Source organism: Nannobrachium achirus (genome assembly GCF_963921795.1).
Source record: "Nannobrachium achirus genome assembly, chromosome: 13".
Lineage (NCBI taxonomy): Eukaryota > Metazoa > Chordata > Actinopteri > Myctophiformes > Myctophidae > Nannobrachium > Nannobrachium achirus.
Window position 1 is genome coordinate 7,138,398 of NC_137833.1, and position 15,617 is coordinate 7,154,014.

At 40.9% G+C, this 15,617-nt stretch overlaps 1 protein-coding gene across 1 annotated transcript in view; it reads left to right on the plus strand.

Moving 5' to 3' along the window:
* Positions 1-3,465, plus strand: part of loxl4 (lysyl oxidase-like 4) — a gene marked incomplete at its 5' end in the record, with an annotated part of 78,261 nt that extends 74,796 nt beyond the window's left edge. Inside the window, 2 exons of the mRNA XM_080740099.1 lie at positions 101-212; positions 3,299-3,465. Of these exons, the coding sequence (XP_080596225.1) occupies positions 101-212; positions 3,299-3,369 (183 nt within the window). The 3' untranslated portion in view covers positions 3,370-3,465. The remainder of the gene's footprint in view (positions 1-100; positions 213-3,298) is intronic.
* Between the last annotated feature and the right edge of the window lie 12,152 nt (positions 3,466-15,617).

The window sequence follows — 15,617 nt, forward strand, 5'->3', positions numbered from 1 at the left end:
AAATCGCTTTGGATTAAAAGCGTCTGCTAAATGCCTAAACTGTAATCTGTAGTGTAAACTGAAGGTCATACTGTATGTACTGTACGTATGTGATTGACAGGTGGAGGTGAACCCGTCGCTGGACATGGCCGAGTCAGACTTCATGAACAACGTGATGAGGTGTCGATGCAAGTACGACGGCCAGAGAGCGTACATGTACGGATGCCACGCAGGTGAGCAAAACACGTCTTTTCACCTAACCCCCAATCACATTTTTCACGCATTTTTTTATTTGGAGGGGGGGATTCACAAGTTAGCGAACAGTTCCATCTGGTGTAAAACATTTGCATCATAGCCCCACCAAAACACATGACGTCATCGGAAATCCAGATCTCCGTTTGTTTCCTGTTAAATCTTTTCACGGAAATGCCTTTTTCTCTGCGAACGCATGGCCCAAACGTCTTGCCTTTTTTTCCACGGAAGCACAGAGAGTGTGTCCGCGATCGATTGGGCGATGGATCGAAAAATATAAACATATTCTGTGATTACTTGAATAGGTAAGGAAAAACTAAAGCGACTTTGAGTACTAAGAAAAGCGCTATATAAATCACAGCTATTATTATTATTAAAGATAGCTGGTAGTGGTTGGTGGTTTGGTTACATACTATATTCTTGGCAGTGAATGACTTAATACGGTATTTTGTTGAGCTAATAGAAAGTACAACATACATTACACCGTCACGTAGGTAGTCAAGAACACAAATACAAAGCAGGATCCGCTATTTTTGGCTAAAGGGCTCTTCAGATGAGCAGCGGTTGCCGCAAGGGCTCCCGCCAGGATCAGCGGCGGCCGTGCCGCGGTGAGACACAAACACACTCGCTCAGTGAGTAAACGCCACACGGTATTTCACAAAGATGAACACAACTCATCTCTCGCCGCCTGCGTGCGCATGCACGAACGAGCACGCTCGTGGGCATTTTCACAGGACTGCGCCCGCTCGCCTCGCCGCCTCTAAAATTCTCTGCGCGGCCGAATTAGCCGCCCGCCTCTCATTGAAAATGAATTACTAGGGCCGCGCTCACACATGTGCGTCACGCATCGTCATCTTATCGTCTGAGAATGGCCACTGGGGGCGCCGTACTAATGCATTGTCAATGGAAGGTTGTTTGGTTTTTTGTCGTTGCCGTGTCTCAAGCTCAACCGCAGCCTGTACGCTCTTGAAGAGACACGGCAACGACAAAACACCAAACAACCTTGCATTGAGAATGCATTAGTACGGCGCCCCCAGTGGCCATTCTCAGACGATAAGATGATGATGAGTGACGCAGATGTCTGTACGGCGCCTAGGAGGCGGTGACCACGTATCGTCTGGAACCCACTTTAAGATGTTTAGTGTTTAAGGAAAAGTGGAGGGCCTCATGGAGGTCAACCAATGCCTTGACTGGATGTTTTTCTAAACTGATATTCTTGTCCTCGGTTAAAATGAAAATCCTGTCCACCATCTTAGTTAAATATATATATACGGTATCATACAGTAAGTGCCTTCTGATCAGCAGCAGATGAGGATCACACTTCTGAGTTACAATTTTGGCACGGCGCCCGAAAAAACTGATTTAAATGGATGTTTCACAGCCGTTTTTACATTTTACAACTCCGTCTTTGCCAAAGACATAACTGAAACTCTGGACTGCCTTTACATTTTTTATGCGATGTTGGGAAATAGGCCAGAAATAGTTTTGTCTGGACCCCTATCCTATCCTATCATATGCTGGATGCTAATACTTTGTGTCACCTGCATCTACAGAATCATATTGTGCTTGTCTGTATTCTTTGTATTTGTAAGGGTATGGCTTATGCTTGCTACTGTATGTGCATGTATGTCCTGCTCATTTAGATTTCATGGATACATTAAATGTGCATGTCTGTTATTGCGACCTGCAGCAATTGTGTCACGCTGTAACTCTTGCCTGCTTTTGCTTTAGTTTGTTTTGGTTTTTGTCAAATGTCTTCGTTGAAGTATGCATGGATGTATTTGTTGTATTGTTCTGTCTATTGTATTTTCTGTATTTTTGTAACAAGGATGAGATGATACATCTCAAGGGATTATCCTTTCAATGAAGCTCATAATACAGCATAGGAGGATGTCACAGATGGGGCTATTGATCCAAAACAGTTGTATCTTGCAGACTTTAAACTGCAGATGCTGAGTGGACTATAAGTAATACATGTATACAGTACAGTATACATATATAAATCCAGCAGGCGCCTTGCACACTGGTGAAGTGAAGTTGATGCAACGATGCTTAATGTACATGTTAAGCTGTAAATGATTATTGTCGATGTTTCCAGCTGCATGCTCATTATAAAACGTAAACTATATACTATAGGCTTGCTCTAATTGAGCTGTGATGCAATCTTTTCTCCAAACTCTTTTCACTATGGTGAAAGAAATGCAGATGCCATCTTTTCCATGCCATACCTGAAGGCAGCATTCAAGAGAATTGCCTTGTCCAAACTCTCCTGAACTTGAGTGCAGCATCTTATGTTGAAAGAATTGCCCTCTCTGTGTAGAAATCCATTCCGTTACGCCACATCTCCAGGATTCACTTGATTGTGCTTGGTTCAGTGTGCTATCAAGCACCGAAAATAGCCGACCTCCAAGCTCACAAGTCTGCTATTTTCGATATTATCACCAAAAGGCCCTTCGAAATGTCAGCCCCTGCCTCTCTAACATTCTCATCAGCATAACCTGGTGAATGCTAACCTGCCGACGCTGGTGAACGCTAACCTGGTGAATGCTACTCTGCCTAAACCTAACCCTGATCCTAACCCTAACCAATGTAGGACTAATGAGATGTAGGACTTACGGGCAGTCCCCTCTCTCTGCACGCCCCTGTTCCTCAGTGTTACGTGGCTTCAATCACGTATGTTGGTCTTGTTGCACTAACTAACATTGACTGCTATGGTCACTTTGTTTTGGACACTGTACTTTTTTTGATGCAAAAGACTAGTCATTGCTAGTTGCACTAACAAGCATTGACTGCTATGGGCACTTTGATTTAGACACTGTACTATTTTGATAGTTGTGCTTAAGGACACTTTATGTACATAATTATATTCATATATTATTCGTTCACTCTCTTGATGTACCTTGCTCTTTACTGTACTCTGTTCTTGTTTCTTTTATTTTTTCTTCTTACTTCTCTGTAACTTTGTAAATAACCTTATTATACTGCTGTGCTGCCTCTGGGCAACTGATTTCCCCCTTGGGATAATAAAGGTACCTATCTATCTATCTATGTTGTTGTCTTCCTGTAGGAGATGCGTACAGTGCAGAGGTGGAGGATCTATTTGAACACCAGAGGCAGCTCACCAATAACTTTGTGTAGCCCGTCTCCAGGGCCCAGAAGGAAGGCCCCTCCTCCCCCAACGGGACGGGACAGGGGGGGGGCCCAAAAAAAGAAGACTGCTCAGGGTGGGTTGTTTGTGGGTGTCTTTGGCCCCTGCTGTCCCCGGACCCCAGGGGTCCTCCCCACAGACCTCACACAAAAATGGCACCTGTCCATCTCCCTGGCTGATGTGGACTATGACGAAGAGTACCCACAATGCATCACACATCACAGAGGAACGCCATTGCAGAGGAGACCCCCCCCCCCGGTTCTCAACTTGAACAGCCGACGAGTGGAACACGGGGGGTCCGAGACACATTCTATTCCACAAGCAAAACGACACCCGACACGTGGAACAGGCTTCATCACACGGGGGCCTGACACACTTTCCATTCTACAAGCAAATGGATATCTGTTCAAAACAACGATGTTCGCTGCTTGTGAACGTGGACTGTACTTTACAACTAACTCCTCTATTCAAAACAAATGTCTACGTATGAATGACCTTAAACCACATGATTCCCTATAGTGTGGGGCAAACGTTTCAGTGAAAATAGCAGATCTACAAGCTCACAACGGGTTGCGCTGCAAACGGTTTTGTGAGCTTTTACTTTGGCTATTTTTTGCGGGCAGAGATTTGGTGTAGAGAGGGGGGAAAAGGAGCGGACCAAGTACAGATCCCTGGGGGGACCCCCGTCAAATAAGTATATGTGGTTTCAAGTGTTAATGTCATTACTGGTAATCTTTTACAAAGACGAAGGGAAAACCTATATTTAGCTGGAGAAGACTGGAAAAAAAGTGAAAATCTGAAAAAACGAATGAGTAGTAAAACAGCTGATGCGTGGGTGACTTAAGATTATTGTAATTGGTTCATTTCTCTGTATTATTATTTACTTTCCTGGTACTATATTTATGGATGATGGCGACTTCTACGTTACTTCATTATTGGTGCTCTTAATTAATATTGTATCCTGTTACTTTAACCTCAGTGCATTTCCATTGAACAGTGTTGTTTGATGCATAGTTTTTACAATTGATTAGTGTTTTATTAATGCTTCAGTGTTTGTGTTAACAAAATCAATTTACAAACGTTTTGCTTGCCGGTCTTTGAGTTTGTTAGAAATGGTACAATTATTTTTATTATTATATTTTTGTTATGGAGTGAAGCACTTTATCTTTTGAATATCAATCAGTATTCCACATTTTGGCCGTCCCCCGTTTAAAAAAAATTGACATCAAATTGACTTTTAGGATCTGATCTTAAATGCACAAAAGTGATTTTTATTTTTTGACTAATTGAAATCCAAAGCTTGTACCACGTAATATGCAGTGTACTATTTATGCTGAACGAGTTTAATAATTTATTCGTGGGTTTTATGACATGACTCAACGATGAGCTCAACAAAGAGCTTTTAACTTCAAATTAGGACATTAACGACGACGTGACTTTTGCAAGTTGACTCGACTCAGTAAAAAGTTGAGATGAAGTCTACTTTATCGTTTGATGACGTCATCACATCACACACGACCCCCCCCCCCCCCCCAATTATTTTGGATGATTTTTAGATGATTAACTTAATGTGAAACACTGTTTTCTCACTCAACAGTAAACAAACCAACATAAAGTTTAAGTGTATAGAGGGTATCTGCACATTTATAAAGTGACAATTTAAGGACTTTTTAATACCTCTAAAATGACAAATTAAACATTGTCCAAATTGTCAAATATATAGAGGCAGAAATTGTGAAAATAGCTGATCTACATGCTCTTGTGAGCATGTAGATCTGCTATTCTCACAATAGAAAGTATTTCTTTTTTTCGACTTCAACTTTCAACTTTCTCTGGTGGGAGTCAACTTGTGTAATGAAGTCGCCTGAGTCGACTTTTCCATTAATGCCCTACTTCAAATCATAATATTCGGTATGCTTTAACAATTTTCTCTACCTTGTAAAAAAAATAGTTAGGCTGGTGATATAAAAATAATATATGACTATACGACATTGATTAGACATGGTTCAACATTCCCATGATGCAACTGATTTTAAAACCCATTTAGGCCTAGAATTATTGAATGCTTTAACCAGTGAGAAATAGCAGATATACAAGCTCACAGCGCGGCACAGTCGTGAAAATGTGTGCAAATCTTTGAATATGTGTTTTCAAAGCAAACGTTTGCAACTCAAATTTTGCTTCTGGGGGGTCCCTGGAACTAAATATTTTGAGATGGGGGTCCGTGGCCAAATAAATATAATTTTGGGGGTCCTTCACATGAAAAGGTTTGAGAACCACTGACATAGTAGTCTCTCAAGAACAGACTAACTGAGCTCCATTTAAGTGAAACGGACCTTTTCTTTGACGATGGCTGGCCAGATTGCTGACATAGAAACATAGGGTTTTTCAAAAAATCTTAGAAGGATTCAAAAGACACTTATAGAATCGGGTAAAAATTCTAATTTTCACGATTTTTCAAAAATAGCAGATATACAAGCTCACAGCGCGGCACCGAGTGCCGCGCTGTGAGCTTGTATATCTGCTATTTTTCAATAGATAAAGCATAAAATAATGATACACAATAATGTGTACCCGTTCTGAATGGGTTAATGTATTGTAGGAGTGCTGAAACAACTGTATTACTGTACAGAAGTCCAGCCCTGCTGATGGCAGTGAGGGCTGTGCCTGGCAGAGCCTCCGTGTTGTGGTAGCAAGGCAGGGTTTCAGAGCTTATAAAAAGCCTTCTAATTACGCCTGGTTGGGTTAGGCTTAAGGTTATGGTTATAAGGTTAGGGCTGTGCGAGGAAACACTACCTTAAAAGACCATTTCACCTCTGGGACAACCAGATCTTATTTGAGTGTTGTTTGGGACACGATCAACACAAGAGTTTTTTTTTTTTTGTGTTCAATCTGTGTTTTTAGATATTTTAGTATTTCAGCATGCAACAGCATGCAACAACTGGCCATATGATGCATCATATGACCAGTTGTAGCATGCTGAAATACTAAAATATCTAAAGACACAGATTGAACACAAAATAATTACTTGTGTTGATCGTGTCCCAAACAACAATAACATAAGATCTGGTTGTCCCAGAGGTGAAGTGGTCCTTTAAGGGGAGTCGATATGGGTAGAGAGAGAGAGAGAGAGAGAGAGAGAGAGAGAGAGAGAGAGAGAGAGAGAGAGAGAGAGAGAGAGAGAGAGAGAGAGAGAGAGAGAGAGAGAGAGAGAGAGAGAGAAATGGATTTATAAAGGACAGTGGTGGAAAAAAGTACTAAAATGTTTTACTTGAGTAAAAGTATCAATACTGCAATGTGGAAATACTGCGTTACAAGTAAAAGTCCAGAATCCAAAATGTACTTGAGTAAAAGTATGAAACTTTTGGCATTAGAATATACTTAAAGTACCAAAAGTAAAAGTACAAAATGTTTGAAACTAGCAGAAGCTCACAACGCGTCCCATAGCCAAGGTATGAAATAGGGCTAAAGTGGTTTATGTATGTTTTTAATATTATAATTTATATCTGCAAAGTAACTAGTAACTAAGGATTTCAAATGGAGTAAAAGTACAATATTTGGATCCGAGATGTAGTGGAGTAGAAGTGAAAGCATTGGAAATTGGAAATACTCAAGTAAAGTACAAATAACTCAAAATTGTACAGTACAGCACTTAAGTACTTAGTTACTTTACACCACTGATACAGGAAGACAGAATGGCAGAGAGGGAGAAAGCTTGTGCAAAAGAGACAACGCAGGACAGAGAAAGAGAAAAGAGAAAGAGAGAAGGGAGAACATTTAGTGCAGACTTTTAGCCTACGTGAGTTTTTTTTACTGGCCTTAGCAGTTGTGCCTCTCTCTCTCTCTCTTATATGGAGAGAGAGAGACCGCAGGCTGGCATTTTAAGCTCCTTTAAGAGAACAACATGTTTGTCTGGGCCAAGAGAGTAAAAAAAATTGCCAAACGGTTAGATTCACGATTTGAGCGGCAGTAAACAGATGCTCTGTTTTCATTTAACCCTGCTGGAAATGCACTTCACTGCAGCCCGTCTGTCCTGTACTCTCAGGGGTGTGGCACCACATTCTGGGCCCTGGGTACAAGGCCCCCCCCCCCCCCCCCCCCCCCCCCCCCCAAGAATGTTCTTCATAGGGGGAGGGGGTTTAACCCGTTTAGACTGGGAGCGCATTATTTGTGCTTTAACTATTGAAAAATAGCAGATCTACAAGCTTGCAGCGCGGCACTCGCTATTTTAGAAAAATCTTGAAAATGTGTTCAAGTCTTTGAATAGGCTATTTCAAATCTTCTAAGGTTTTATTTAAAAAAAAACCTATGTTTCTATGTCAGTGGTGCTCAAACCTTTCATGTGAAGGACCACCAAAATGATATGTATTTGGCCGCGGACGCCCGTCTCAAAATATTTAGTTCCAGGGACCCCCCAGAAGCTAAATTTGAAAATGTTCACATAAAAAATACTTATATTCAAAGATTTGCACACATTTTCACGACTTTTCAAAAATAGCAGATCTACAAGCTCCCTGCGCTGCGAGCTTGTATATCTGTTATTTTTTCAATAATTAAGGTCCCTCCACCTTGGGGCCCTAGTAACTCAGTCCCACTCCCCCCACCCCCCTTGTGACGCCCCTGTATAGACTTCTGGCTGAATCAGTAGCTTCTGTATAACGGCCCGCTCTTAAACACTGATGTAACTCTATAGCTAGTTTACTGCACAGGGTCACTGTGACTGTCCCCGCTTTGTCTGAATCATGTTTCTAGTCTATTAAGTGCCTTGGATGTGTTTGGCTGATTGTCCTTAGCGGTCACTCACAACCTGTTTAATGGACAGTTTCCAGGACACAGCCGTTGTGGCCAAGTCACCCATAAAGACAAGGGTAGACGTAATGGATGCCTTTTTATTTTAGTAAGGGGAACATAAGAAAATCTGCGAAGTAAATCGTTACCAAGAAATTTCTTCACCAATGTGTTTCAAAAGGTATGTATGTATGCAATGGATTCATGATGCTGAATCCATTGCAAGCATTTGTTTTGCACAAAAAACATTCCTTGGGCTACAAATGGACCCCACAACACAGTGAAAAGTGATGATTCATCACTAAACCATCTGTGGGTCCGACTTTAGCCCAAGGAATGTTTTTCGTGCAAAACAAATGCTTGCAATGGATTCAGCATCTTGAAAAACCCCTAGTTTGACCCCTCACATGTTACTTAAAGCAGATTTATTTTTTGTATTTTTTTCCTGTATAGTAAAAATAATGGGACACAAAAACAAATCAGTTTTTTTATGAGGTTTCCCCTGGGAGTTGAATTTCAACCTTTTAGTACATATTATTACACACCTTTAGAAACACATTGGTGAAGAGATTTCTTGGTAACGATTTACTTCACAGATTGGTCAAATATCTTATAAAATCTCCTTACTATTTATTTTTAGCAGATATACTCTCAGGCTCCTTGTGGTTCATCCTCTGCATTTGGAGACAAAACTATCGTAGCCCTCCTTTCACAACTACAGCAGCACCCGTCATGTGTTTTAAAAGAGATGACACCCCCCCCCCACAAGCTGTCCACATACAATCAGCTCCATCACCAAACAAAGCTGTTGTCCATTAATGACAGAGCAAGGAATCTATAAGTATTTAAGGACGTGGTGTCTCATTTGTATTTTATTTTCTATTGTTTTCGTGCTCGTGTACAGTTGCTGTTGACATTATTAACATCGTCTGTTCTATGTTATTTAATTTTGTATGCCATTCCATAGCTCGACTAACTCATATATCCTGGTTTTATAATCATCACCACACTCATCATCATCACAACTAAATACTGTATAATGTGTATCCGTGCTGTAGGGATCTGAACAGCATTGCGATGCCACTCAACATGTCCAGCTAGATGACCAGTTATCCTCTTATGCCTGAGCGGAGAGTGTGAGCTACATGGTGCTTAGTATCTACAGCAGTGGTTCTCAACCTTTTCAGGCCGGGACCCCCTTAAGGAATTGAACCTGTGGGACCCCCTCAAAGGAATCATATTTGAACCTGGGGACCCCCTCAAAGGAATCATATTTGAACTGGGGAACCCCCACCCCCACCCTGACAAGCACTTGGAAATGTAGGAGTCGAGGCATTACATTTAGTTTGACTCGGTTCCTCAAATAGATATTGTGAAAATATCAGATCTGCAACGCATTGTGAGCTTGTAGATCTGCTCTTTTCCACTTTTTTCATTGGACAATTTGACCAATGTTTGAGCAGTTTTGTAGTACATTTTCTTTCTTTCTTTAATTTTTTAAAAGTACATTACAAAGGACCCTTCCAAAATCATCTAGGGGGTCCCCGGCCCACAGGTTGAGAACCGCTGATCTACAGTATGAATATGATTGATAACACAAGCTGCTCTCAGGGACAATGACCTCCTGTAAAAACACTCAAATATAATATAATGTATGTGACGTGATCTGGCTTGCTTTTTACTTTACCCCACATTATGATGATAACACCCGTACTGACATATTAATCTGTGTTTGCATGCTCATGCTGATAATGTAATTTATATGAACAACAACGTGACTTATTAAATATGTGACATTTTGATAATGAGGAGGATACATTTGTGGCTATAAGCTGGTATTGGGAGTTGAGTTGAAGAGCGAATCACACTACTTTCATTCATTCAATCATTCATCATTACTGTGAATCAATAAAATGTCATCATCAGAATGCGAAGGTGTCCTCTGCTTCCTGAGTTACATTAATATGTCAGTGTCATGTCAGTATCATGGTCAGTATCATGTCAGTATCATGGTCAGTATCGCGTCAGTATCATGGTCAGTATCATGTCAGTATCATGGTCAGTATTATGTCAGTATCATGATCATCATGGTCAGTATCATGTCAGTATCATGGTCAGTATCATGTCAGTATCATGTCAGTATCAGGTCAGTATCATGATCAGTATCATGTCAGTATCATGTCAGTATCATGGTCAGTATCATGGTCAGTATCATGTCAGTATCATGTTCAGTATCATGTCAGTATCATGTCAGTATCATGGTCAGTATCATGTCAGTATCATGATCAGTTTCATGGTCAGTTTCATGGTCAGTATCATGTCAGTATCATGGTCAGTATCATGGTCAGTATCATGTCAGTATCATGTTCAGTATCATGTCAGTATCATGTCAGTATCATGTCAGTATCATGGTCAGTATCATGTCAGTATCATGATCAGTATCATGGTCAGTATCATGTCAGTATCATGGTCAGTATCATGGTCAGTATCATGTCAGTTTCATGTCAGTGTCGTGTCAGTATCATGGTCAGTATCATGGTCAGTATCATGTCAGTATCATGGTCAGTATCATGTCAGTATCATGTCAGTATCCTGGTCAGTATCATGTCAGTATCATGGTCAGTGTCATGTCAGTATCATGTCAGTATCATGGTCAGTATCATGTCAGTATCATGGTCAGTATCATGTCAGTATCATGGTCAGTATCATGGTCAGTATCATGTCAGTATCATGGTCAGTATTATGTCAGTATCATGTCAGTATCATGTCAGTATCATGTCAGTAACATGGTCAGTATCATGGTCAGTATCATGTCAGTATCATGTCAGTATCATGGTCAGTATCATGTCAGTATCATGTCAGTATCATGGTCAGTATCATGTCAGTATCATGGTCAGTATCAGTATCATGTCCAGTGTCATGGTCAGTGTCATGTCAGTATCATGTCAGTATCATGGTCAGTATCATGTCAGTATCATGTCAGATCATGTCATAATCCTGTCGCTAGTGGGGCTAAAACCTGACAGTAGCAAGAACATGCACAAGACACAGGGACTGTAGTGTGAGAAGTTACTCCTTTGCATCTATTTTAATAACTGAGACATGGACTTGACTGACTGACTGACTGACTGACTGACTGACTGACTGACTGACTCTACACAGTCAAAGTCATTTCTCTATTTCAGGAAGGGCCTCTTAAAAACGCCCAGGACAGGTCGTCCAAAGAAAACCGTTTCAAGTTGTTAGCTTTTCTTAATCATCATGCAAATACAGCACGCAAGTCTCTCTCTCTCTCTCTCCTGGGAAGTGAAAGATTACCAAACTATTCCAGGAACAAGAAAATACACACCAGCCAGCATTAATGACTAAAAACACAAGCATATCATATCTGGCTGGCCCTGGAGGAGGTGGGGTGAACTGGCTATGTCTGGAGGAAGAAAATGGTACTCTTAATAAAGGTGTGATTTGATCACGGCTGACAAGTCCACCCTAGGAAAACATGTGAGCTGTGAAGTGGTCGCCGAGAAGAAAACACCAGGCCATAAGGAGATGAAACGCCTGCTGCCGGGCAAACAGGAAGGCAGCGCTTTGAAAGAGAGCACCTGAGGAGCTTTAATGGACCGTACTCACACATACATTACACTGCTTTACATGCACATGTACTCACACATACATTACACTGCTTTACATGCACACGTCCTCACACATACATTACACTACTTTACATGCACACATACTCACACATACATTACACTACTTTACATGCACACATACTCACACATACATTACACTACTTTACATGCACACATACTCACTCACACATACATTACACTACTTTACATGCACACATACTCACACATACATTACACTACTTTACATGCACACATACTCACACATACATTACACTGCTTTACATGCACACGTCCTCACACATATATTACACTACTTTACATGCACACATACTCACACATACATTACACTACTTTACATGCACACATACTCACACATACATTACACTACTTAACATGCACACATACACACATACATTACACTACTTTACATGCACACATACTCACACATACATTACACTACTTTACATGCACACATACTCACACATACATTACACTACTTAACATGCACACATGCTCACACATACATTACACTACTTTACATGCACACGTCCTCACACATACATTACACTACTTTACATGCACACATACTCACTCACACATACATTACACTACTTAACATGCACACATGCTCACACATACATTACACTACTTTACATGCACACGTCCTCACACATATATTACACTACTTTACATGCACACATACTCACACATACATTACACTACTTTACATGCACACATACTCACTCACACATACATTACACTACTTTACATGCACACATACTCACTCACACATACATTACACTACTTTACATGCACACATACTCACACATACATTACACTACTTTACATGCACACATACTCACACATACATTACACTACTTTACATGCACACATACTCACTCACACATACATTACACTACTTTACATGCACACATACTCACACATACATTACACTACTTTACATGCACACATACTCACACATACATTACACTGCTTTACATGCACACGTCCTCACACATATATTACACTACTTTACATGCACACATACTCACACATACATTACACTACTTTACATGCACACATACTCACACATACATTACACTACTTTACATGCACACATACTCACACATACATTACACTGCTTTACATGCACACGTCCTCACACATATATTACACTACTTTACATGCACACATACTCACACATACATTACACTACTTTACATGCACACATACTCACACATACATTACACTGCTTTACATGCACACGTCCTCACACATACATTACACTACTTTACATGCACACATACTCACACATACATTACACTACTTTACATGCACACATACTCACACATACATTACACTGCTTTACATGCACACGTCCTCACACATATATTACACTACTTTACATGCACACATACTCACACATACATTACACTGCTTTACATGCACACGTCCTCACACATACATTACACTACTTTACATGCACACATACTCACACATACATTACACTACTTTACATGCACACATACTGTTGGGTTAAAAACATTTTAATATCTATTATATTTAAAACACCAACTTCAGTGTTACAAGTGACAAGGTTATTTTGTTTTGATCTGATAACTAATGCACGTGATGAGAATCTGCCCCACTACAGGGACAGAGAGATTGACCAGCGAAATGTCAAAGTGTCCCGGACACTGGATAATGAGAAGCCAAAACATTCTACATCCTTTCTGAGTTCACGAGACTCAGTCACAACACCATCTCATGATCCATTGTTATTGTTTAACTGTCCAATGAATGCTTGACAAATCTATTTTCCCTGTACCTACTGAAGTATATTTGTGAACTGATGTTACATTGTATGAAGATTCAGATTGAGAAAGAAAAGAGACACATGTTTATTGTACTGTACTGGACATCTATTTTGTATGCTCATTGATTTAATATACAGTAAGAGAAAAACCGGACTTACACTGTGTGGTCTCATTTATTGTGTGGGAGTGAATTCAATCATTTTGGGGGAAACTGTCTATATGGAATATAATAATCCATTCCATCAATTGGCCCATTCGATTGCCGGATTAGCTCCGAGGAGATATTGGGGACTTTGTTGGACTCATTTTGTCTCTTCCGCTGCTAGAACCAGTTGCGGATTTCTACTGAGTTGACGTTTATGGATTCGATACAGCTGCTGGACAGTTTGTTTTGGAGTCTTCGTTCATCTCTGCTAGAGAAACAACCGGCCGAGGATATTATCAGACATTTCCCCTGACTCCCACGGATTATCACTGAAAGGATTCTCTCCCACTCGTTTTTCCTCCTGCGCGCGGAGAAATTACCATGGGACTTGAGAAGTGTGTATAAAGCACACAGTGTAAGTTTTGATTTTATTCATGCCTTTTTGGACTGAAAATCACAGATGGGTCAAGTACTTAAAGATTTGTACCTGCTAAGTTAGAGAATTGCTACCTCTAGCCCAAGCTGCGTTTTTATTGTTTAATGTTTTTTTAGTCTATTGTTTTGTTGCTTTTTGTTGCACGTTTGAGTAACAGAATAGGGACTGCGGTTTCCTGTTCTGAGGACATAGCAGACTGTTGGTCACAGATTCATGCTTGTCCATATTATTAGTTGGTGTTATTTAGCACGAGACTCCAGTTTAGTGTTGCCAGGACGAAAGTTATTTCTGTCCTGAAGGAAATCTTTACACGATTTTGTTTAGTGTACCCAGAACAAAAGCAATTGTTCTGAAGGGAGAATCTCTTGGCCAGTGCATAACCCAATACGGCTGTTTCAAGCCACTTAATCACATAAGAAATAGCGTGATTATTTTAATTGGTAGATTTCCTTTATGTTCCAGAACAGAACGTTCTGACGGAAATCTTCATGCTTTACGCTTACATGTTGTGTCTTATCTAGTGTGTTTCGTTTTTTTAGTCTTATTATTTTTTTATTCCGTCTATTCCGCCAGCTGAGGTGGCAAGCAAACTAGCTTTGATTTCATCCTCCTCCTAACCGACCAGCTTCAAAAATGGGAAATGCACAGGGAGACAGAAAACACCTGCCGAAATCTAAACAACCTTTTTACAAACTGAACAACAACTTTGAGTTTGAAGCCTCTCTCCAAAGCTTGGAGAATGAACTGATAACAGCTTTAACGGCTAAGATAGACAATGAGGAAATGAAACAGGTTGTTTCTAGGTGCCCCACAATTGCACCATTTTTGCCCATATGGAGAAAGGAATTCGGATATGATGACTCTCTCACGACTGAGGACTTGACGAGATTTTCTGGAGTACTGTATCAACATATCGATAAAATCTCACAACGGAAAAGTCTGAAGAAAGCCGAAAATGAGGTCGCCAGGCTTGGGATTCTCGCTCTGGCGCAGCTGCGCTGGGCGGCTGCAGAAAGAGAGGCAGCGAGGGAGAGAAAAGAAAAGGAGAGGCCTTCAGAATCGGACAGCCAGCCTCTGCCTTCCTCACACCGTGCCAGAACAGGGGCGAACAACAGTGAGCTCGGCCCGGCTGGACGACACCGTGCCACACCAGAGGTGAAGGACAACAGTGAGCTCGGCCTGGCTGGACGAACACCATCACCACAACCTCCCCCACCTGTGGCTGTGACTCACGGGCCTCCACGCCAGGGGGGTATCAATGCACGACATCACATTGACATGCAAACCTCATTACCTACACTTCTATCTGATAGGAAGGGGGTAGAGAGAGGGGGGAGGCAACATGAAGGAGAAAGATGTGACAATGATTTAAATAACTCAGTTGTTTTTTCTCCTCCTTGTAATCAGGTCGAGCTGGGAG